Genomic DNA, 24360 nt, shown 5'->3' with positions numbered 1-24360 from the left:
GCTTCTGTGGGGGCGCCATGGGGGGTCTCCCTTGATGCTGGGCTCACTGATGCTTCAGTGTGCTTTCCCTCCCAGTTCTTCAGAGCTAGCGCAGGGCAGCAGCAGAGTGCCCCCCCCCCTCCCGGCGCCCCCGGAGAGCCACTTTCTTCCCTGTTCTTTCCCTCGACATCAGTTAGATTTTCCACATCTTAGCCACTGCGTTAGGTGCCAGGCTGTCCAGTTTGCCCTCTGCAGACTCCGCGGCACAGAACTGCCCAGCAAACTCCCGTGTACTACAAGTACTTCTGTGGGGCTCTAAGTCCTATGAGGCCTCAGCCATGAGCAGACCCTCACCTCAGTCCCTCTGATTAAGTCTTTTCAAACCTAAATCTTTGCCGTTTCCAGAAAATTCTACGAGCCTGTCTGCATCTCCTTCATTCACTGTCTCACGTCCTTCCAGTTTATGTTCCCTGGCACTTAGTGTACATTTAGAAAATGTCTATGTCTAAGAAGCATTGGCTTAATTAATGATAATTAACAAATGGGTAGTTCAGGAATCTCCCCTAAGCAACATACTAGTTAACCTTAACTGTCACTTTTATCCTAAAGTGCCATTTCTTCTTTAAAAAGTTCTGAAGGTGGAATGATGGGAACATCACCCGTCTTACTCATTCTTTAACGATGGGACAATCATTTATTACATGAAGTCAGTTTTGTCTTTTAGTATCAGGACCACGGCTTATCTATAGTGAGACAAGGAGTAAACAGCATGGTTGTGTAACCCAATTGAACAAACGTAGATGTTTGGAAAGAAATGACTAAGAAGGAGAAAAGTAAACTGAATTCAAATACAGAATTCATAATATATGCTGATTAGTCTAAATCCTGCCCTTCTTCACCTCAGTGGCCCTGTGCACTTTTTTTCAATGCCCAAAGCTCTTCTTAACAAGAAACCCTTCTCATATCCAGCAAGAAGTCTATGGGAGCCCTGTATCAACCCCCTCCTCCCCCCTCCTCCCCAGATACACACATACACTCACATGGACAGACACACCCACATACACTCACACACATACACACACGCATGTACACTCACAGACCCACATAGATACTCACACTCACATAGACACAGACAGACACACACAAATTCACACACACACACACACAGAGGCTTAGTCTGCAGAATTGCAAAGAAACAACCAATAGCTAGCTAATGAGCTTACTAACAGGGTGATTATCTCATTACTTAAACAGCTAGCTAACTTTGGTGGTCTAGTGAAGGATGGCTTGTGGGAAGGACTGAACTTACAGGTGAGCATTAGGTTAACTAAATCGGTAGGTCTTGATGTACTGAATTTTCTTTAAGATAGTTCACACAATATTCCTCATATATCTGAGCCTTTACTTGCCATGCTAATAAAACTTCCTGAGTTATGCCTCTATTGAATTCTTAAAGGAAGGACCAAGAGGATTTTGTAGCAAAGACTACCTGAAACACTGAAGAATTGTGGAAAATTGTTAGTACAGCACAAATTCTGGGTAGTTCTAGTCTTTTCCACTTCTTAGAGGTACAGGGAGATAAGGCGTTTGCATTGCCTTTTGTGTTTTGAAGTCATTCATCACAGGCCTTTCTTAGGTTCTGTCATGAGCTTATACTATATGTTCTGTGGCAACTAGGTAGGTTGCTGGGACCTGAGGATATCTGTAAAATAGACCTGACACCCCTTACCTCTTACGGAAGATACTGAATGGGAATGTTTTTCTCCTGCTGTCTCTTGTCACACACATTTGTATGGTTTTGTTCTTTTTCCCCTGTTCTTTTGCATGCTAAGGAGCAAACCCAGAGACCTGTGCATGCCAGGCAACAGCTCTATACCTAACTCGAGCCCAGTTTACCTCCCTTAAAGTGTATTGCCACCTGAAGTCATGCACATACTTGTTTTCTGTCCCTTGTTCTAAGACGTTTATTTCATGAGATCAGATATTTTATGCTCACCAAGAGACATTTATCTTAGATATTCATGGCCTTGGAAAACGGATTTTAGGGTGCACTCAACATATAATAATTTGGTGCCTGGGAGGGTGAGCAGGTGACTAGCTGCCTCCAGAGCCAAGGGTGTTTGTCCGCATCCTTTTTTCATGCATCCTTTGGGCTGCTTGGGAATGCAAACAACGGAGCCCTGTGTGGGGGTGGGGCAAGCGTTGAGGCCACCTACTTAACACCAAGCACTTACTCAGTGTGAAAGATGGTGACAGCGATTGTTGGACTTAGGCTCCAAGCTCAGATACAGTACTCAGGCTGTGTATGATCCTTCTAAGCAAGCATTCCTTTAAAAGTTCCCTTTATGTTTGTGCCTTTTCTCATAAATTCATATCAGCCGATTTTTAAAACAGAATATTGGGATTCATATAAAAGAGGCTTTGTTCCTGGCCTGTTTTCTTTGTCCGCGCTTAAGAACATCAGCTATTTGGAAACATATCATCCATCGGAGCAATTAGTGAATCTGTATTATCTCCACCAACAATGCCCCAGTCCTGAGGCCCAGTTCTTTCATTGGGGTGTCACACTGGCTTTTCTAGAAGTGGGATTTTGGACCTTAGTAGAATCTTGCCAGTAATCTCTTAACACACACACACACACACACACACACACACACACACACACACACACACACACACCATCCACGAGTCTAGAAATAACTTGTAGATGAGCATCTAAGTTAGAGAAAGTGGCCTACAGAGGAGTATTAAATATTCTTCTTGGCGGTCTGTGAAAGTGCATGCTCTTACCTCAGCTAACTAAATTTTTGAGTGTGTTCATATGACTCTAAACGACAGGAGGGAATAAAAACAAATTCAGAAGCAACCTGCCCCTCGCCTTGATCTCTTCACTCTCCAGGGAGACATGGTGTAATGGAAGGAACAGAATAGCTCAGAGAACAGAATTTTAAGGCATTCGAAGTATCACTGGTTGGTTTAATAAAATTAATTAGCCTGCCACAGAGAAAATTTACTAGCGTGCTGGTTAATTTCACAGTGTAAAGCCAGAGAAGGGAGGTAGGGCTGAGAGGACAAACCTTATTAGTTTTGAATAATTATTTAAAGATGTGGGGCCGGCCAATTTCAAACACTTTGATAGCCAATTCCATTAAGGCTTTAAAAATCTGTTGCATGTGTATCCTAACATATATGGGAAGGAACGTCCACAGATGAAATCATAAGCATATTAGCCAACAGTGAAATGACTCGTTTAAGATACCCAACGAAAGGCAAGATCCTAACAAAAGCATAGGGGTGAAAACTTACCTTGATGCTGGCTCATGGGAGGTTTCTATGATCTTAATTTGCTATTGAAGCAATGATTATTCTTTCTTGTCTTTTTAATCCAAACAAGATGTTTGTGGTGGCCACAGAAAGGTGCCTGAAATCACATGCCTGAATTCATTTAATTTGCCAGCATCTTTCTCCCCCTTCCTCCTGGTCCCCCCGCCCCCCGCTTTTTTTTTTCCTTCTCTTTCCCTTCCTGGTAACGGGCAAGAGTCAATTCTTCTACATTAAGTGCTAAATCTCTTCAATTACCAGCCGGGAAGAAAGATTTAAAATTGTGCTTCAAGCCTCCAAACTGATTTAGTTTAAAAGCAGAAACACTTCTCCCGTGGAGCCTAAATTAAGCTGCAGAAAGGACTCAAAGCCTGAAAAATTAAATAAGGCAGGGCCAAGGTTCAGGCCAACTATAGGGATCATTTTAGGTTTGTTTTCAAATGACTCCCCCCATGAAAGGAAGGGGAACAGAAACAACCTGGCTGGCAGAGCCTGTGCAGAAAAACATGCAAGGTTATATTGTGGGAACGCTGGTCCTGGGGTGAATATTGGTGCTGGGATCAAGTCAAGGCTCTCATCCCTTTTTCTCTTTTCTCTTTGACAGCCATATTTAATGTGGATGACTCTGTGGTTGACCTGGAGACCCTGGCGGCCTTATATGAAAATGTGAGTGTCAAAGGCATCCAGGGCTGGAGGTTTTGTCTTTACCATTCCTGCTCTATGGTAATAAGGATTTGAACCTCAGCATGGAAGAGGTTGAGGCACAGAGAAGCAAATTTGCATGTTAATGCCCACTGTAGTGTCTGTCCTAGTCCATCTCACTGACACCAGCAGGGCAGACAACAGAGGTGTACCTAGGATCCCAGCCCTAGTGTTTGTTGACAGAGTGGATGGAAGTGAGCCTCCAACTTGGTGCTGGCACCTTCCAGTGTCTTCCTCTGAGGAGTAGGGACCCGAACAGTGACTTGGACGATTGCTTTCATACCAGATGAGCTGGTGACATTAAATGCGAGAGGCAGCACTGGGTGGCAGCTGTGTGGTCTAACTTTAAAATTATACTATCCTAAGCTTGAGGGCTAGCTCTACCATCACCAACTTGGGCGGTGTTGGCTGGGCCAGCTGTTTAAACAGCTTATCCTGTTTCATTTTGCTATTACAGCACAATGCAGAGTTACAGAGGAACTCTAATTGTCTTTTTTGTCTTGATCAAGAATTTGATCTCAGTAGCCTGTGATTTCTTCTCATGGAGCCTAGGACCCTTCCCACAAAGCCCAGTCGCACAGTTTAGGGACATTGTGAATTGTGTTTATGAACACCCCTTTAATGCACAAAATCTTTAGATTTTTTATTCTAAGTGGAAATAAGGAGAGGGATCCATAGGTTTCTGTGAAGAGATAATACTGGTAAGTCAGAATTTCCATGATTGCCAACTGTTCTGGTTCATTGTCAGGATGTAGAAGCATGGATGAAACTGGATTCTCTAAGCCATGACAGTCCTCGGATGATTGCCTGGGGCCCTGTGGCATGCAGTGGTCACTCAACTCATAGGATGACTCAGTTCAATATTTATGTCCTCTGGGACTTAAATCTCCATAGTCTAATATAGCCCAGTGAGATCATCAATTCCCTACCTAGTTTTGCATTTTGCATGTATGTAAGAAATTATTTAGTACTGGGTGGGAGCTTTGAACATGTTTCAATCAGTATAGTTCTCAGGAGTAAAACCAAAGGCTCACAAGTATCAGACCATTGGGAGTTAACGCTACATCTGTTGAGTGCCCAAAGGCAATATGAGAGTTCCAAACTAGAAACTCATTGCCAGTATCTTAGTGCAGTCAGGGAATTATCTGAAAAATGAGGATACAGGAATTGATGAAGAACTCTATTAATGGGATGATGCCCTCCTGGTGCTTTCTGTTGTTACCATGGCTGCAAGAGTATTGCACATGGCTTGTGCTTGTTAAGACCCAGTAGAGGCTCTACACACATCTGGAAATGTTGGGTAAATTAGGAAGCATGTGACTACATGCCCAAATAACTAGTGTAAACAACACATACTTAGGAAATTCAGGAGAAGGAAGTTGGCGATTACGGATGATAGTGTGAAGACTGTGTGCGACAGGGAAGTGTGAGAGTGGGCTGTTGTCCTGGGGGAAAGAAAGCTAAGGACAGTTTGCCCCATAGCTGCCTCCAAGGAGACTCAAACACAGCTGCCCTGGCTTGTGTTGTCTGGATGCACACACTTGTCATAACCATTTGCTTTGCTGGTAAATCCCAATCTTGTACATGTATCAGAATGACCTGGAAGGATTTTCTGGGCCCAACCTGTGGAGTTTCTCACACCTGGAGTGAGGCCCAAGCTGATGGCAGTTGCTGTAGGGCTTGGGATCATGTGTGGGTTTAGGCTGATCCTCTCGACTTTCCCTGTGTGTGTTGTCTATTTCTTTTCTCCTGTCGATGCAGCGAGCCCAAGAGGATGAACTGACTAGAATAAGAAAGTACTATGAGACATCCAAAGAAGAAGACTTGAAGTTGCTGGACAAGCCCGAACAGTAAGGACACTTGAACTACCTTTGGTTAGTCTGAAAGGAAAGCTCCAGGCTCCAGCTGTCTGCCTCCCGGCTATGAACGTCAAGTCTAACTGGTGTGGAGTGCTGAGTTACAGCAGCGTCATTCCGTGCCCTATTGCATCCAGCGGGATGACTCGGCTGCCAGGAAGGCTGCTGGGTTCTGTGCTGCTGGAGGCAGCATGCTTCTCCCCGTGCTTCCCCCCCTCCCCCACGACCCCCACACCACTCTCCGTTCTTGTTCTAGCGACTTTAATTCCTCCTAGACTAAACATTTTTAGCTGAAAGGGCAACTGAGGAAGGAAGAAGGCATTACTGCTCCGTCTCACGTTTTGCTGATGCCTTAAAAAGATATCAGAGTCACTGAGTTTAAACTGCTCTTCTTAAATGTCATGAGCAGGAAACGCAGCCTGAAGGTGGCAGGTTCCCCACAGCCCTCTCCATTGTGCTGATTACAGTAGGTTTTTCTCACCCTCCATCTGTGTGGCTCGCTGTTCATCCCACTAATTCCCTAGAGTGGCTGGCTTTGGTTAGCAGTACCATCTCCCATACGTCGAGAACATGGACCTCTGCGGCATACCTGTGTGGCTTGTTTGCCAGGCCCTTGGGGTCTGCAAGGCACAGATGAGTTCCTGCGAGTCCCCAGCAAGATATTTAAGGACTAAGACTGAAAATGTGCCTCTGGTTTGAGGGCTCTTAGGCCTGCTGCTATTTTTAAGTGCTTCATGTTCCATTCAAGACAGCCTTCTATCCCCAAGGAGAGGCAACTACAGAAAGCAAGGAGGAAACAGAAAATAGATCGAATGTGACAGGCTTACACCTACAGGCATCCAAGGTTCTGTCTTATACTCATGTCTTACGCTTGTGTCCCCTATGATGCCTCAGTTCTCATAGACAGTCAGACTCAGAAGAAAGCATCTCTAATGACTGATGAGATAGTTAGTTAGGGATCCTGAGTTCATCCAATAGTGTCAAACCATGCTGATCGCTTATGAACCTTAGATGGGAGCCTCCCACCTGGAACTACAGCCCAGACCCTTGTCCCTTAAACCTGGTCTCCTCAGAGCCTAAGAATGAATGAATGAATACATACATACATACATACATACGTATTCATCAGTTCTGATGGGATTCCACTGCCCTTTTGTCTCATTGATTTTACCCATCAGCCTCACTAACCTCCACCACAGCTGACACTGTGTGTTTCCTTACTATGAATCAATTCCTGTTATATCGCTAATGATCAAAGGGGAAGTGGATAATAAGGAGCTGTGGAGACACATGGCCACTGGTGGTATATTGGAGATGTTAGGGCATATCAAACATTAGGTAAGATTTTGCCAGATTGTGTGATGAACTTGTTTTCTTCTTCTTTTTTTTTTTTTTTTTTTTTTTTTTTTTTTTTTTTTTGAGACAGGGTTTCTCTGTGTAGCCTCGGCTATCCTGGACTTGATTTGTAGACAAGACTGGCCTCGAACTCACCGAGATTTGCTGGACTCTGCCTCCCTGAGTGCTGTGGTTACAGGCATGCGCAACCGTGCCTGGCTGTGTAGTGAACTTGTAAGCCTTTAGTTGGCAAAGTTGTCCTGTAAAAGATCAGATAGTAGTTTATACTTTGTGTGTCAAAGGATCTGCCATGGTGCGTCAAGTCATCCATTGCACCACTGTGGTTCAAAAGCAACCATAGATAATACTATGTAACCAAAGGGACACAGCTGGACCTCAATAGATTTCATTTAGAGTTGCTAAGATTTGAATTTTACATGACAAAAATACTCTATGCTTCTTACAGTCATTTAAAGTATGAAACCCATGAGAGTCACACAAATACAAATGGCAGGTTGGGACTGGTCCATGAGCTCTGGTTTGTCCACACTCAACCCACTCAGTAAAACCTGCCGTAAGCTGAGGGCATGGGCTTCAGTGAACCACTGATGTGAAGTGAACAGTGTGTATCTGCAAAGAGAGGCATTCCTCGGCCTTTTGTGGTACAGCTTCCCAGCGTCATTCTTTAGCACTAATTGCCAGGACACAGAATAATGGTGGCAGCTAATTAGCGTACTACTTATTATTCCTTTTTCTCCCACACTGAGGATCTCGCTAGATAAGCATTTTGAAAGTTTGCAGGGCCATTGTGCTGAGCCCCTGAACACTCACTGTTGTTACTGAAGGCAATGATGTCTGTCATGTGGGGCTGCTCAGGTGGCAGGCTGGCCTCAGTGGCTAGCATGAAGAGGTAGAGGTTCCCCAGCCCTGGGCAGACTTCACCTTTGCTTTCCACCTCTCTGAAGGCAGCTTTTGTCTAATCTATGCCAGAGTCTGGTTCTCCCGGCGATTTATTTGCCACTTACTCCCAGTGAGTGGACTATAAGCATGTTTTACATTCTGGAAAATATGAATCATTTGAGTTTAGCATTTCAGTTTCTTAAGAGCCCTGTGGTGCCCAGCCCTATAAATCACAGCACGGAGAGGCTGGCCTCATCACTCACCTCATCAAACTCTCTTACACCTCAGTGCCGGATTTAGAAAGCCATTTCTCACAGAGGTGTCATCTGTTTGGGACCTGGCTGTCTGAGAGCCACTCCTTCTAGTGATGCCCCTTGACTCCCTTTATCTCCTGCCTTGAGATGTTGGTGAGGAGGGACGGTGAGGCACTGCTGATGAGGCCTGTTGGCTGATTAGGCCCAAAGCTGGCCTTGTATGGTCTGTGGTGAGGATGCTGTGCACATCATATTAGGATCTTTCACAGTGGGCCGACAGCTAGCTGTAGTATTTGCTTTCCTAGAGTACAGGCTACATTTTGAAATGGATGCAACTCCTGTGGAACACAGATCCTAGATCATACCATCCAGGGTTTGGGGGAAAGATGGTGGATCACTTCAGCCTCTTTTCAAATGCTGGCTCACACAACATCATCACACCTGCCGGCTGAGCTGCCGGTGAGGCTATAAGCCCCATACAAAGTGAGCCATGGGCCTCCTGGGGAAATAAGCCATGCTGACTAAGGAAGGAAAGCTCCTTCGTTTGTGCTTCCTCTGCCCTCTCTGTTATAGAATCTTGATTATAGCTATAGATTAGTCCAGATGGAAATCAGGCCATGAATTTTTATAAATATGAAGTAGTCAAGATGCTGTGCTTGGGGGTCTATGATGGCTTATTGTCCCAGCATTTACGAGGAGAAGATGAAGCACATGGGAGTCAGATGTTCATCAGACACTGGGTTTGCATCATCTTTGAGATGAGCTTTCCTTCAGATATTTTGCCTGACAAATGAGAAAGGAGATATGGTGCCTTTACTTGAGCCTTATCTAGTTATATTTGTGGAGAAAGTTGCATAAAATCATATATTTTCCTTTTCTAATTTTACTCCTCTGGTGTTTTATATCTTTTAATTTTGCCAAATGTTTCCAAGCCCAAACCCCAGAAGTCATCTTGGGGTCCTCCATCATCATGCGGGAGAGACCAGTCACTCAGGGTCTTCCTGCCTTCATGCCCCTCTTATTTACTTATTCTCCCATCCCACAGGTCCTCTTACCTTCTGCTTGCAAGGTCATAGCTGTGACTCCCGATTCTCCCAGCCTGAAATATGCTAATAGTCCAGAAAGCCAAGCCACTGCTATGGCGATTGTGTGAAATAAAAAGTAAAAACATTGCTTCTCTAAAACTCATCTGCTGAGAAAAAAAAAAAGTATATTCAGAATGCAAAACTCCATTTACTTTCTACCCAGCTTCCTTACAGACATTGTCCAGCCTGTCTCGGCTCACCTCTGTGGTCCTCAGGATGGTCACCCACAGCATCATGGGGGCTTAGTAACCAGAGCCAACATTGCTCCCCCAAGTCTCTCATGACATCATATCTTTCACACACTTCAGTAATCATGAGTTTGGTTTTTGCAGTATTAAAAAGGAGCCATGTGCAAGAAAATGATCCTGTACCTGCAAATTCTTCACACATCCCAAAGACTGGAGTAACCATGCCTGATGCACTCATTAGCAATGATAGGGTCTATTCAAAAGCCAAGTCCCTCCTTCTGTCCTTCCCTGCCAGTTCCCTGAGAGCATCCCAGGGCAAGCCCCCATCCTCCTAAGCTTTTAATCTCAGACAGCCTTTCAGTTCTACTCTTTCTTCTGTTGGGTAGTGTTATTTCCACAAATGGATCCTGTGGCTCCTCTAAGGCAGGAGTTGTTTTCCCTCCGGCATTACCTGCCTCTCATCTATATCCTGGTGAGGGAAGTGAGGCCTTGCTGTGTTTGCTCACTCTTGTAGTGTCTATTGCTGCTTTAGTAGTGTGCTCGTTTTTAAAGCAGGGCATTTCCCTAGTCTGGAATCAAGGTCCTGCTTGGGGTATGGCAAAAATGGCATGGCCTCTTGTGGAAGGGGAGATGTGCAGCGCCTTTTCTGGAGTAGTTCTTAACATCTGAAGGAGTAGATCTTTCAAACCCAGCACAGACCAAAGGCTGCCGGTCCCCAAGAGATGTTTACTACTCACCGTTTGTGAAAACTGGCGACAGCTCTGATGTCACTCATGATAAGTGACTCAATTGGTCAACTGTACTGTACTTATGAGGAAACAATTTACAAAGGAAGGGCAATTACTTCGTTCCCGACCCTATGCAATACTTTTGTATTCTGCTAAATGCTACAGCGTGTGGGGTGATGATAACAGGGGCGGCAGGTACTGAACCTGAGGAGAAGGGAGGGCTTTCTGTTCTGAGCCGTCCATGCCTCATCCCCTTCGTATTTTAAAAGGCTGGGGCCGGGGGAAATGACCACCGGGACTTTGTTGGAGGCGGTAAGAAAAATAGTCGATAATAAAAATGCATATTAAACCGCCAATTTTGCCAGGGCATGGTAGTATACAACTACAATTCCAACACTTGGCTGACTGAGACGGGGGGGGGGGGGGGGGGGGGGGTTGAAAATTTGAGGCAACCTAAGTCATAAGTAAGCTCTAAGGAAAACCTTGTCTCAAAAAGAAAGTATACAACAAAAACAAACAACCCTACTAAATCTCCTCCCCCAAAACTCCTGCAGAAGGAACAGAATATAGAGCAGGAAAAACAAATTTGAGGACAGAAAGGGGTGTAGAAACAGGGATGGTAGTACAGCCTTATAATTCCTGCAGCTGAGGATACTGACGCAGGAGAATGGTGAGTTAGAGGCTGTCCTGGGCTACATATCAAGAATTTGCCATTAGAGGAGGAAAGCTGGCCTCTTCCCTTTTTCCTCTTGCTCCTCCAGCTACTCCTGCTGCTCCTTCTCCTCCTGTTGTTCCTTCTCCTCCTGCTGCTCCTTCTCCTTCTCTTCCACCTCCTCTTTTTCATTCGACAGGTAGTAGCAACTCTGCTCACCTACAAAATGATATTTGGTGAGAGACTGCATAATTTCAAAGTGATGGTATTGTGAATTGACCAAGGCTTTCAGAAATATCAGTTAATAATCATTTGAATTGCAAAACAAAATTAAGGACTGTTCGTAGACTGTGCGCCTTTTGAGTTAGTAGCCAACTGTTTCAACTCATATTACTTTCTATCCCTTCCTCTGGTGGTTGGCCTCAAAAGCATGCAGCTCTTCCAGCTTCATTTTGCGCAGGACAGCAGTGCCCAGTCGCTCAGACAGTGCGCTACTGTGTGCAGAGAAGCAACCAGTTCTGACTCTTGAGAGCTGTTTGGCACACTCTTTAAAGATTTTAGGTTGTCTGCTTCATGAATGTCTGCTTTCTTCTAAGTACTGAGCTATCTATCAGCTGTGCCTCTGTGATAAATTGACACATAGCTTAATCAAATATATGGGAAATTAACTACTATAAACTGTTATGTAATTGAGCAAAAGTAACAGCAATCTCACTTCAAAAAAAAAACTCATCACTTGACGTAGATATTCGTTTATTCTTTGGACACTGAAGATGCCGTCTATGTAGATATACTTGTAGAGGATTGTGTGTGACAAGGATTGCTTGTGTCCTTTTCTCCTGCAGTAAAGAGCAGGGCTTTCCCTTTGGGCATGGCCTCGTGTTTGGATAGCAGGAGAGGGGTAACTTTTCTAGGACACTTGCATACACTTTCTGCTAATCTCCACTATTCACCATCATATATACAGTACAAACTCCAGCAGACTGAGGCCCCGCTGTCAGCAATAGAACAGGTACTCTTGCAGTTCCCTAAGTGAGCCCATATGACTCCCTTTATGAACTGAAATCATGATGTAAGGAGTGTTCCCATGGTTCATTGGCATTGGTCAGCCCTCTTATGGTTTTCTTGGGACTGTGGAAAGCAAACTGACTTGTTTTTATTTTTGCAGATTTTTGCATGAGTTAGCCCAGATTCCCAATTTTGCCGAACGTGCCCAGTGCATAATCTTCAGGGCTGTATTTTCTGAGGGCATCACATCCTTACACCGAAAAGTAGAAATTGTCACCCGAGCCTCGAAGGTATGTTTTCTTTTTTAAAGCCTATGTTGCCCTTATTGGTAGCAAATGAGGAAATGAGAGGTAAGGGAGACCCAGCGTTAGTGACTTACAGAATGAAAGTTGTCTGAATGTTATATTGGCTGCTACTCTAAGGGAAATGTGCAGTTTGTCCTGTCTATGAAGGGCAGGGGAAGAATGAAAAAGAGAAGACTGAAGAATAGGAGAAGAGGGGAAAATAATTCTCTTCACAGATTTCTTCTTAACAAAGTTGTCAATATATCACCATGTACATACTGGCCACCAAAACCACAAATCAATACACAATGATTTGATTCCCATTCAACTCTTTGGCTCACAGAGAGATTTCCCTTGGAACCCACGCATACGATCATCTGAAGTCTGCCTACCTCATGAGATGAAAAGGTTGTGGAGACTTGAAGAAATGAACTGTGACCCTGAGGGGCTGGTCCATACATTTCTGGGTCCACCACACTCTGTACTTGATCTGTAGTTGTCATCCCCCTCTGCCCACTGCCGAAGAGACAATCCTGGAAAGATATTTGACCTCTTTCAACATTAGAACTTATCAAAAATTAGCTACACTCTCTACTATTAATCTATAAGTATTTATCAAGATTCAAACTGCCTAAAATGAAAACTAAGTACAAAGGTTCAGCCCTCATCATTTATCAGATCATGCCCTGCTTATAACTTGGTTGCAGGAGGAGGAAATCGGGTTGTTTGTGCTCCCCCTACGCCAGGATACTTACTGCTCAGTGAAATGTATCTTGTATTTGCCAACTGTTAATCCAAGTGGTAACAAGGCACTTAACGGGCTTGGTTACTTTAATAATGGCTAGCTGTTGAGCCAACTTGGTTGCATTTGGAGTTCAGAGCGTAACTGGTGTTTGCCTTTACAGGGCTTGTTGCACATGAAGAGTGTGAAGGATATCTTAGCCCTCATTCTGGCTTTTGGAAATTATATGAATGGAGGAAATAGGACTCGAGGGCAAGCAGATGGATATAGTTTAGAAATTCTGCCAAAACTCAAAGACGTCAAAAGTCGGGTATTTATTTACGTTTTATACTGGGTGTCTGTGTGCTATAGTTATTTTTCTTCTGAGTCTTTAATTTAAAACAAAGTATTCCAGACTGACCCATTCATCTTACCTTTCCTGTAACAGTAACCATTCATCTGAAAGCATGGGCTTTTGTTTTTCCCTTCTGTGCTTTCTTTTGACCTGGTAGGTTTTTCATATCAGACCTCATGTTCAGTGGTAAAACTCAACATATATTTTATCTGTAACATATATTAGGTATTGAACTGCTGCAATACAAGATAGAACAGTAGATTGTATTAGTCCTACCACAGAGGCTGGCGTCTGTTTGAATTTAGTATTAGTCACTTGTAATTTACTCACTCTTGACTGGCAGACACTGTTGAGCCTAGTGTTTGAATTATTCTTTTGCCCACAACAATCAGGGCTGGGGTCCCCTGTCAACTCTCCGAGCCTGATTATCATTTGGCTCCACACCCCTGTGGAGCCACCTTTTTAGAAACAACCAGCCCAGATCTGGGCGTCCCATGGGGGCAGAGAGAGCATGGAGGGGAAATACACAGGCAAATTAGAATTAGACCCCTGTGAGCTGGACACAAAGGCTGCCTTGTGGGAGGGCCCACTCCCCCTGCCCTTCCAGGGTCATAAAGTAGCATGGCTTTTCTTTTAAGCTGGCCCTGATTGTTTTTCACGCCATTAAGAGCACACATTTTCTGAGGGGTTGGAAGGGAGGGATGGTTTTCTCTTCTGGTCCACAGCTCCCTCTTGTACTCACCACCCCCTCCTGTCTTGGCAGCACTCCAGGACATAGGGATAATGGTTGGTTTGTTTGTTTGTTTGTTTATTTGTTTGTCTCAGCCCTTTTCTCAGTGGTCTCCTGGTTTGCTTTATTTTTCCTCCCACAAAAGATGGTGCAGTGTCATTTCTTCTTATAGTTGGATTTTTAAAAAAATGGATAAAACTAGGTGGAAGAGGAAAATCTGTAGCAGAAGTAAGGACTCAGTCACCCAAATTGTAACAGTGTCATGAGCTGGGCTTTCTGCTCTCAGCTGGGAGGCTTGCAGGGTCTCCTGAGAACAGCTGTCATGTGAGTTTCTCTTTTACACCTAGGACAATGGGATGAACCTGGTGGATTATGTTGTGAAGTACTATCTGCGGTACTACGATCAGGTAGGACGCGGCACTGGGGCTTCAAGGGGTTTCACCTCTAAAGCATGGTTAGCAGTCAGACCGTGCATACGGGCGATATAGGGAAGAGGGCTGCCATCTGATAGCTCCCCAGTGAAGACAAGGCTACCCCTGGGTTTTAGAAAAGGAAGTGTTAGAAAGACACAATGCTGCTGATTCTCAGACTACCTTAGAATGCAGCTCCACACAGATCCCGCATTGCCTCATGACCAGATTATGGAGTTTTCTGAACTCTAGATTCATTCAGGTTCTGGTTAGAGTTGAAACTGAATTCTGAGACACTGAACAACACTGAGGAAAATTTTAAAACACTGAGATATTTTTTTAAAAGAAGAAAGACTTACTTAGTTATTTATTCATATTTTTATATGTATGTGTATTTGCCTATGCGAGTTTGTGTGTGCCACATGTGTACAGCAGCCTGCTGTGGCCAGAAGAGGTATCAGAGCCTCTGTGGCTGGAATTAACAGCAACTGTGAGCTGAGCTGCCATATTGATGCTGGGAGTCAAACCTGGACGCTCTATGAGAGCAGTGAGCTCTCTTACCTGCTGAGCTCTCTCTCTAGCCTACTTACTTTTTATTAGCTACTTTATTTGGGGGACAAGGTCTCACTATGTATCCTGGGCTAGCCCAAAACTTACTATGTAGACCAGGCTTGACTTGAACTCACACTGCCTGCCTCTGCCTTCTGAGCATTAGAATTAAAGTCCCATTTACCACATCTGCCATAATAACCAAAATTCTACCCACAGTGTATTTGGGAGTCAGAGATGTCGAATTTGAGGATGAATCAAAATAAGAGCATTCTCTCTGCTTAGAATACATTAGAATTCGAATTAAGCACTTCTGTGAAACTATCACCTGAACACAATTTTCTCCTTTATTCCTTCTTTTTAAACTAAGAACTGGGAGTCATTACTTTGGAAAGAAAGAAGGACTATAGTTAGTTGTTGAAAAAAAAAAACAGCAACTGATACGAAAAGACAAAACTCATAAGAGAAGGTGTTGCAAGGGCTCTCATACATTAGCCCTGAGAGCAGAGGGTGTCTCCTGGGCAGCACTGAAAGTAAAACAGAAGAGTCCAGAGACTTGTTTCCTGGTCTGTGACTCCGTCCAGCAGACGAGCTAAAGTGGTCATGGACTATTTCATAATTTATCGTAGCCTGCCTGGAGACTGTATCTGTTCTCAATCCGTGTGTCTACAGTCAGGCCTATAGCACCCCACGGAACTTCTCCCCTTTTTCCATCAAGGACTTAATGATTGTTAGTCACCTAGCTGTAGAGCTGTGCACTCCTCTGGGGTTGTTTGCTGCCCGTTAGCTAAGTTGTTTCCACTGCCCTTCTGATTTGCTTCCCTGCTCACCACAGCTCATGGAGGCATTAAAGTTGCTCTCCAGGAGAGTTCCTGTGAATCCCAACTCATCTCCTGGGCCCAGGCAGTTCCCTTAGACCAGGGGTTCTCAGCCTTCCTAATGTAGCCCTTTAATACAGCTTCTCACGTTGTGGTAACCTCCAACTGTAAAATTATTTTACTGCTACTACCTAACTGTAATTTTACTACTGTTATGAATTGGATCTGGAGCTATAGGCTGTTGGGAGCTGCTGTACAGGTGGTGACGAATGCATCCAGGTCCTCTGCAAGAGCAGCAAATGCTCGTAATCACAGGACCATTGCTCTAGCCTACTGTCGCAAGTGTCTTTATAATAGATTTTGGTTTTTCTACTATTATTCCTCCCAAGAAACAACATATTCTGAGGTCTTAGGGAGGAAACCTCCAATGTACTAATTAATTAATTAGTTAATTAATGCTTAATTATATTAATAACATGTATCACGGAGTTATAAAGAAATTATGTAATTTTATATAAAGAAAGAGCACACTAATGATCAACAGGTATACCAAATATGTTCAGCATCAATAATCCATAGCCACAGTCATGGTGGGATATCTCAACGCACCCATTAGAACACGCACTATAGAAAGAAAAAAGTGTTGGCAAGGGTAGGGGCTATCTTGAAACCTTGAGCATGGTTTCTGAACATATAAAATGTTTCAGGCATAATGTAAATCACATTATGGGCAATCCTCAAGGATTTAAAAACAAAACTACTACATGATCCAGCAATCCAACACAGGCCACCTTTTTCTTAATTCATACATGTGCTAAGTGAGCTAGCAAAATCTCAGCCTTCCTGTATTAAAAGCTCTGGAAATATGCAGACATTTTCTAGGAATTTATAGCTGAAGACGCATAATACTGTTCTGTGTATGATAATAACAACAAAAGACTTGGAATTTTTGATAGGTGTCCAAATGGTTAGCAATAAAGTCAAATAAATCATGCTAGAATTGTCAAATGGAATAGCATACTGCTGTGGAAAGTTCTAAACACAATGTAGTGGCCCTGGAAAATATTTTGTCTGCTTCGAAACTATATACATGCATGAAGCAGGGTGGAGGAAAAGATAGGTGGACCTTTGAGTTCAAGGCCAGTTTGGTCTACAGAGTAAGTTTCAGGACAGCCAGGGTTACAGTGAAACCCTGTCTCAAAGAACCAAGGAAAAATTATATGCATGTATTTCAGATATATATATGTGTGTGTGTGTGTGTGTGTGTGTGTGTGTGTGTGTGTGTGTGTGTGTATGCATTCAAATATGTGTGTGTTTGTTAAATGTAAAGTAACACTAACTTAAAAACATTCTGTAATGATACAGTAATACATTTCAATATTATTATTTCGAGCTGTTAGGGTTTTGGTTCTTTCTTTAACTTTCAATTACTAAGCATTGTGAATGCACATTTGTAAAAGTGAAAACTATAGTAAAACCAACCATTCAGTCCAGTCATTCATGCCCCCCTTCCATAAGCATTTGTTCACATCTTGATCCTTGAAGGAAATCTTGGCAGCTCTCACTTTGGAAGCCTGCGTGAAGATTCTTTAAAGGTCTCCAAAGATTTCCCTTTGCATCTTCCGTGGATGGTGTACAAGTTGCCAGTGATCTTCAAATTACTCCTTTGAAAGCCAGAACTCACTGTTGGCTCTTTAGTGTCCACCCTGGAGGTAGCCAATGAACACTAGCCACATTATTGTTAATGTAGATATTACCAAAAGTGTGCTAAATGGTCAGATGTAAAGAAATAGGTGCTTTTGTGTTTTTCTGGAATGAGGGAGATGTGTTGAGTTTCAGAATATTTAGCAGCAGCAGGCCCACCTGAGCATACTCCCAAGTTCTCCAAGCAAGTACCCATAGTGCAGAATTACCCCCAGGGAATCTTGGGCAGGTGATGTTTTTAACTCCAGATGAGCAAGGGAAGGTTTGCCTCATCCATTGATCTGTGTTCCATAGAGAGCCTGGAAGTTGTCCATGGCATACGGTTGTTGAGGAGAGCAGGATGCAGTAGAGCTGACTTGGTAGAGGAAACTACAGTAAGAATAGTTGCAGATATAGAGTAATTCCCCGTCCACATTTGTGCAGTGCCCTCCCGGTGTTCACTGCAGAACACACTGCATTCAAGGGGGGGGTGGAGCCATGTGATTTAGGAAGCTCCTCTTCCTTTGGGCAAAAGAAGTGATGATGTATTTTTGTGGTTAGTGATGATTATCAATGACCTGAAGAAAGGCGAGTCCTTTAGGCTTCCTGCCCCTTCTGCCTGGCATCAGCTCCAAGCTCTAGGTCTGTAGAGGTTGAAGCAAACCGCCCATAGACAACTTGACAACCCGCAGTGCTTTGACTCGATGCTCTACCAGGCTTATTCATCACCAATGTTTTCTCTTTTTCCACCTTATGAAAAAAAAAACTGAAGCCATGGTAGAGTTGGACACACAGCTTAGAAAGTATTATAGTGAGGTTCCTTTAGTGTGGGTCCCCATGGGGCTTTATGGGGACTGCCTTAGGTGGCTTTTCACTTAGCGTTCAGATTTGACATCCATAGTGTTCTAGTTGCTTTTAAAGTAGAAAAGTAAATACAGGACGATGGAGGAATAGGGCTGGGTGAGTCCTGATAAAATGAGGAGAGCTGTCTTCCCACAGCAACAGTGAAACAGAAAGACTAAGGCCAGTGGTTCTCAACCTTCCTAATGCTGAGACCCTCTAATGCAGTTCCTCATGTTGTGGTGACCCCGTAACCATAAATTTATTTTTGTTGCTACCTCATAACTGTAATTTTGCCACCGTTATGAGTTATAAAGTAAATATCTGTTTTCTGCTGGCCTTAGGTGACTCCTGTGAAAAAGTTATTCAACCTCCAAAGGGCTTGTGACCCACAGGTTGAACCGCTAACTTAGAGGAAGGGGAAAGGTCCAGGAAGTTCCTGAAACTATAGGAAAATATAGTCATAAACTACACGTCTGGCATGGCAGCGTGGTCAGCTCTAAGCAGGACTTCCCTGCATGCACAAGACCTGCACAAAATCAAGACAACTGAAATCTCAATGTGGATGGTGGGGGAGCTCAAAAAGCCCCACCCTTAACTGACCAGACACGGGAAATTGATGGCTGCTGGGAGAGAGAGTCATTTTTCTTCAGGATGAAGCCACTGAGAGCCTACCCATGCTCTTGTGGGTGATCCTGCCCTCTTTTGCATACAGGACAGTACCAAGTGGACACAGTACTCTCATAAGATAATATAAAAAATTAGAAGAGAAAAGTGGTCGTAGGGAAAGGGGAGGTATTTAAGTAGTGGAGGAATAGGGAATAGATTTGATCAAAACACACCTTATACATTTTCAAAAGAATACACACACACACACACACACACACACACACACACACACACACACACACACACACTTGCAGACTTCACAAAGCATATTTCATGAACTGTCTGCAGTGGTGCCTACCAACCAAAACCATTTATTGATATGTCAGATACTATATATACAAAGAACAAGGTAGAGTCTCCGCCATTGATGTGTTTATAGTCTAGTGACATATCAGATATACATATTAATGCTAAAAATTCTAAATTAATACCAATAAATGCCATGGTGATAGGATCAGACACTCTTGGACAACACAGGGAAGCACCCAGGTTTGGGGAGGTCCTGGAAATCTTTGAGGCAGTAATGTTTGTGTTAAGACTTTAAAGATGGGTATGAACAAAGAGCTATGAGGAGATTCTAGGGCAATGGAAAAGAACAGCACTGTAGACAAAGGCATAGAAGCAAGAAACTGGCTTATTCTCTTGTTTCATGAAAACCTGGGAGTAGGACTTGAAGTTGGGGGAAGGAAGATCTAAGGCTTGTGCTGTAGACAGAGGCCAAATCATAAAATGCCTTGTAAAGCAGTTTTGGCATTTGGAATTATTCCTAATGGCACTAGGAAGGATGGAATGTGAAGGGAAGCTGGCAAAGCCATGTGTGGTGCAGAGAGAGAAACAACCGAAGACTGTCTAAGATATGCAAGATAGAAGCTTACATAAAACAACTCAGGAGAATGCAGCCTAGGCTGCAGAGGACACTTAAAGCTCTGCTTATGTTTCGGTATGCCTGAAGTGTCTGTCCCTTAAGATAATTCAGAGCTCAGATCATCCATCAGATAGAGCTGTGGACCTTGTCAAAAGCATACCCAACCATGCCCACCATAAATACTTCCTAGGATAAGCCAACAGCATTTAGATTGGCTTTATACACACATAAAGAATCAAGATTCTGTGCGCATTCATCGTAGTTTAAGCTGAAAAAAGAGTGAATAAAGGAAGGGGGTAGCACCTTCCACTCAGTGCCGCCTTATTCAATCCACACCCACTGGCATGCCCCAAGATGAGTTATCTAATTGCTAGCATGTGGACTCAAACAGGGGCTTCCAGTGTAAGTACTTTCATGTGTTTCCATGGCAATAGAGAGAAATAGATGAGCGCATACCTGACAGTTTCTTCTTCCATTCCTAAGGCAAGAGAGGAATGCAGCCCATGCCAACAGCATAGCTAATCTCAACTCCAGAAAGACGAAAAAGATAACTGTGAAAGAGTCCTGAGCTTCAGAGCACAGAGTCCTGGTGTAGGGAGAACAGCACCATGGTTCCTATTTAACCACGTAACTGACTGATGCTCTGGGATGTCAACTGAAGCAACAAGCGGGAAATAGAATGTGTTCTTGTTTGCCCTGTCTTTTAGGAAGCCGGGACAGACAAGAGCGTTTTCCCGCTGCCTGAACCACAGGACTTCTTCCTGGCCTCCCAAGTCAAGTTTGAAGACCTCATAAAAGATTTGAGAAAACTCAAGCGGCAACTAGAAGGTAATGGGGAACTGTTGTGGAAATTCAAAGGTCGACTTAGAACAGTTTCGTGTGATGGCTGGCTCATGGAGTGGATTGGAACGGCAATGCCGCGTGGGCTTCTGCAACCATCAAGGAGCATTCCTTCTCTGGGCAGTAGTTTCAGGCAGAGAGTCCGTGCATTCCGCTAACTTAGCCATTGGGCATGTGGTATCCTGTGTCTTGCCATAACCTCATTTACTCCTGTGTCCTCACCTGTTTGTGTTTGGAGGCATTTGCATGCACACATGTATGGGTATGTGTGTAGGTCAAACACCATCTTGGGGTGTCAACTCTTGGGCATAGCCCAACCTGTTGGTTCAGATTTTGCTTTTGTCTTTGAGACAGAACCTCTCACTGGCCTGGAGCCCACCATGTAGACTAAGCTGATTTGCAAACAAACCCCAGAGTCTGCTCACCCTCCACCTCCCTCTTCTAGGATTACAAGTGTGCCACCACCATACCTGCTTTTTTAAAACGGGTTCTGGGTTTCAAAATTGAGTCCACATGCTTACAAGGCAAGCACTTCCCCTACTCCATACCTGCTTTCTTCTGATATTCAGTAGTTACGTCTTTAATCATAATGGCTGCTTATTGCAAGCGCACCATTTCCTTGTATCATTCTTATAACAATTATGATAAACAGGGACTATTTTAGTGTCATCTTAGAGGTGAGAAAGTTGAGACAAGGAAATTGTCTTTAGGCAGAAGCAGGTGTGCTCTGCTGTGATTAAGTCTATCTAGTTACATACCATGTATCTTCTAAGCTTGCTTTACTATACACACACACACACACACACACACACATTTATATAGGTACATACACACACATGTACATATAAAGGTATATTCTTGTCATATATCTGAATACACACTATAACTCTATATTTGTTTTTGATATAACTCTAATGATAATTTTAAAACCCACATTAAATGTTCTATTTCAAATAAATGTGAGTTTTTTAATGATAGAATCTAAACGCCTGAAAGTGCTTTTTCTTTTTTTCTTTTTTTCTTTTTTTCTTTTTGGTTTTTTGACAAAGGATTTCTCTGGCTCTCCTGGTTTCTCTTTGTTGACTAGTCTAAACTCAAACTCACAGTGATCCGCCTGCCTCTGTCTCCTTAGTGCTGGGATTAAAGGTTTGCACCACCATGCCTAGCTCCACTTTTTTCTTTTATGTTTTGCTTATTTTGTTTTGTTTTTTGACTTTTCAGAAGGTAAAAGTATGTGTTTCTTGGTCAGGGGTTTTCCTTTTCACCTCCTCAGTCTTGTGTTTTCACTGTGGAATCATCTTTTTGTCCAAGAATATAAGTACTAGCTATAGCATTGGTGTGAACCAACACAGGTGTTATATGAAGAATCTTGGGAGCATGTGAATGTCCACAGAGAAGCATTCAGGTATAAAAATGAAAGCTTGAGGAAATGAAGATCTTCAACCAAGATCTTCTACACTAAAACATAAAATAAACATGTTAAAAAATGTTTATGGTGAAAGAGCACTTTAAAACTCCAGTCTTCAGTTTGAGAATGGTCTGGCCATAGACACAAAGTTGGAAATGTGCTTATGGTATTAGGGATAAGATGTGCTCACGATGTATAGGGGAGAATATGTGCTCATATTTTTTGGGGGAAGTGCTCAAAATGTATAGTGAGAAGGTGTGCTCACAGTGTATAGGGGAGAAGGTGTGCTCACAGTGTATAGGGGAGAAGGTGTGCTCACAGTGTATAGGGGAGAAGATGTGCTCACAGTGTATAGGGGAGAAGGTGTGCTCACAGTGTATAGGGGAGAAGGTGTGCTCACAGTGTATAGGGGAGAAGGTGTGCTCACAGTGTATAGGGGAGAAGGTGTGCTCACAGTGTATAGGAGAGAAGGTGTGTTCACAGTGTATAGGAGAGAAGGTGTGTTCACAGTGTATAGGGGAGAAGGTGTGTTCACAGTGTATAGGAGAGAAGGTGTGTTCACAGTGTATAGGAGAGAAGGTGTGTTCACAGTGTATAGGAGAGAAGGTGTGTTCACAGTGTATAGGGAAAAGATGTGCTCACAATGTATAGGGAGATGTGCTCAGTGTATAGGTGAGAAGATGTGCTCACAGCATATAGGGGGACTATGTGCTTATAGTGTATATGGAGATGTGCTCACAGTGTATAGGTGAGAAGATGTGCTCATAGCGTATAGGGAGACAGTGTGTAGGGAGAAGATGTGCTCACATTGTATAGACGAGAAGATGTGCTCACATGGATAGGGATAATATATGCTTACAGTGTATATGGAGAAGATGTGCTCACAGTATATAGGGAGAAGATGTGTTCACAGTGTATATGGAGAAGATGTGCTCACATGTATAGGGGAGAAGATGTGCTCACAGTGTATAGGGGAGAAGATGTGCTCAGAGTGTTTAGGAAGAATATGTGCTCACAGTGTATAGTGAGAATATGTGCTCACAGTGTATAAAGGAGAAGATATGCTCACGTGTATAGGGGAGAATATGTGCTCACAGTGTATAGGAAGAAGTATGCTCACAGTGTTAGGGGGAATCATTTATTTTTACATTGACCATAAAAGTTGTTCAAGTACAGATAGTGATTACAAGTTAATATTTTTAACATTGTAAATTATTTTTAAAACAGCATTCTGGTTCTTCCTTATTCCCACTCCCACTGTTGATATGTTTGAGAGAAGAAGTTCAATCATATGGATCCCTTATATAGGCATCTGGTATGTGAACTTCAGGTTGTTTTTTCTTTTTTAAAGGAACTGAGAGTTTTATCTTCATCTCTAATACCAGCTGAATTTGTATTGTAGCAAAACAGAATAAGCCATCATATGATGTTTTCTCTGTGCTTCTTCAGTGGTAGACTTAGGAGGCAGGCCACTCTCAGGTTGTCAGCAAACATCTTGTGTGGAATGGAGATCCAAGATGTGGGCTGTCCCTTAGTGTCCATTCTTAGGCCTGTCTCTCTGCCCCTTGCAAAGCCCTTGGCCTGACCCTTCATAGATGTTTGAGAAGAAACTGGATCCCTGTGTGATCCTCCCCTTTCCTGCTAGGGGCTACCTCCCCTGACATCTCTGATATTCTTGTCAATCTGAGCTTGGTGATGAGTAGCAAAGGGATAGAAGGAGAGAGGAGGGATGGATTCCTCAGGGCACATCACTTTGTCTAGGGATGCAGCTGAGTGTCATGCTGGCCTCGCTATCTCCTCTGACATTTTCCTCAGCCATCCCAAGGACCCACATGAGCTTCTGGAGCTGATGGACCAGCTTTAGGAAGGAAGACTGATCCTCCCCTGCATTCTTTCCCTTCCCTCCGCTGTGCTTCTCCCAGACACATGATGTCTCACAAACACCAAGGAGGGGACACCAATCCCCACCCCATCCATACACATTGAATATTTAAACAAAAATGCCCTGCTAATCTTTAGAGATGCCAGTGTTTTTAACACATGAAAGGTACCAAGTAAATATTTAAAGAAAATACAGAGCCTAGGTGCTCTAATGAATTTCTTTTTCTTCTAAATACCATCTGGTGAGACGGCCAGGATCACGGCGGTCCGTTTCATCTCCAGTTCCCATTCCGTTTCAC

The 24360-nt window shown here is 43.4% G+C and overlaps 1 protein-coding gene across 5 annotated transcripts in view; it reads left to right on the top strand.

Moving 5' to 3' along the window:
* Positions 1-24360, top strand: part of FMN1 (formin 1) — a 367926-nt gene that overhangs the window by 242750 nt on the left and 100816 nt on the right. For all 5 annotated transcript variants that reach the window (XM_084776574.1, XM_084776572.1, XM_084776573.1 and 2 more), the window contains 6 exons: positions 3905-3966; positions 5764-5852; positions 12169-12298; positions 13198-13344; positions 14446-14505; positions 20640-20760. In XM_084776574.1, coding sequence (XP_084632700.1) covers positions 3905-3966; positions 5764-5852; positions 12169-12298; positions 13198-13344; positions 14446-14505; positions 20640-20760 — 609 coding nt within the window. The remainder of the gene's footprint in view (positions 1-3904; positions 3967-5763; positions 5853-12168; positions 12299-13197; positions 13345-14445; positions 14506-20639; positions 20761-24360) is intronic.

The sequence above is a fragment of the Acomys minous genome (genome assembly GCF_964271855.1).
Source record: "Acomys minous genome assembly, chromosome: 3".
NCBI classification, from domain to species: Eukaryota; Metazoa; Chordata; class Mammalia; order Rodentia; family Muridae; genus Acomys; species Acomys minous.
Note: the sequence above shows the minus strand (reverse complement) of the source record. Positions and strands in the feature narration are given on the sequence as shown.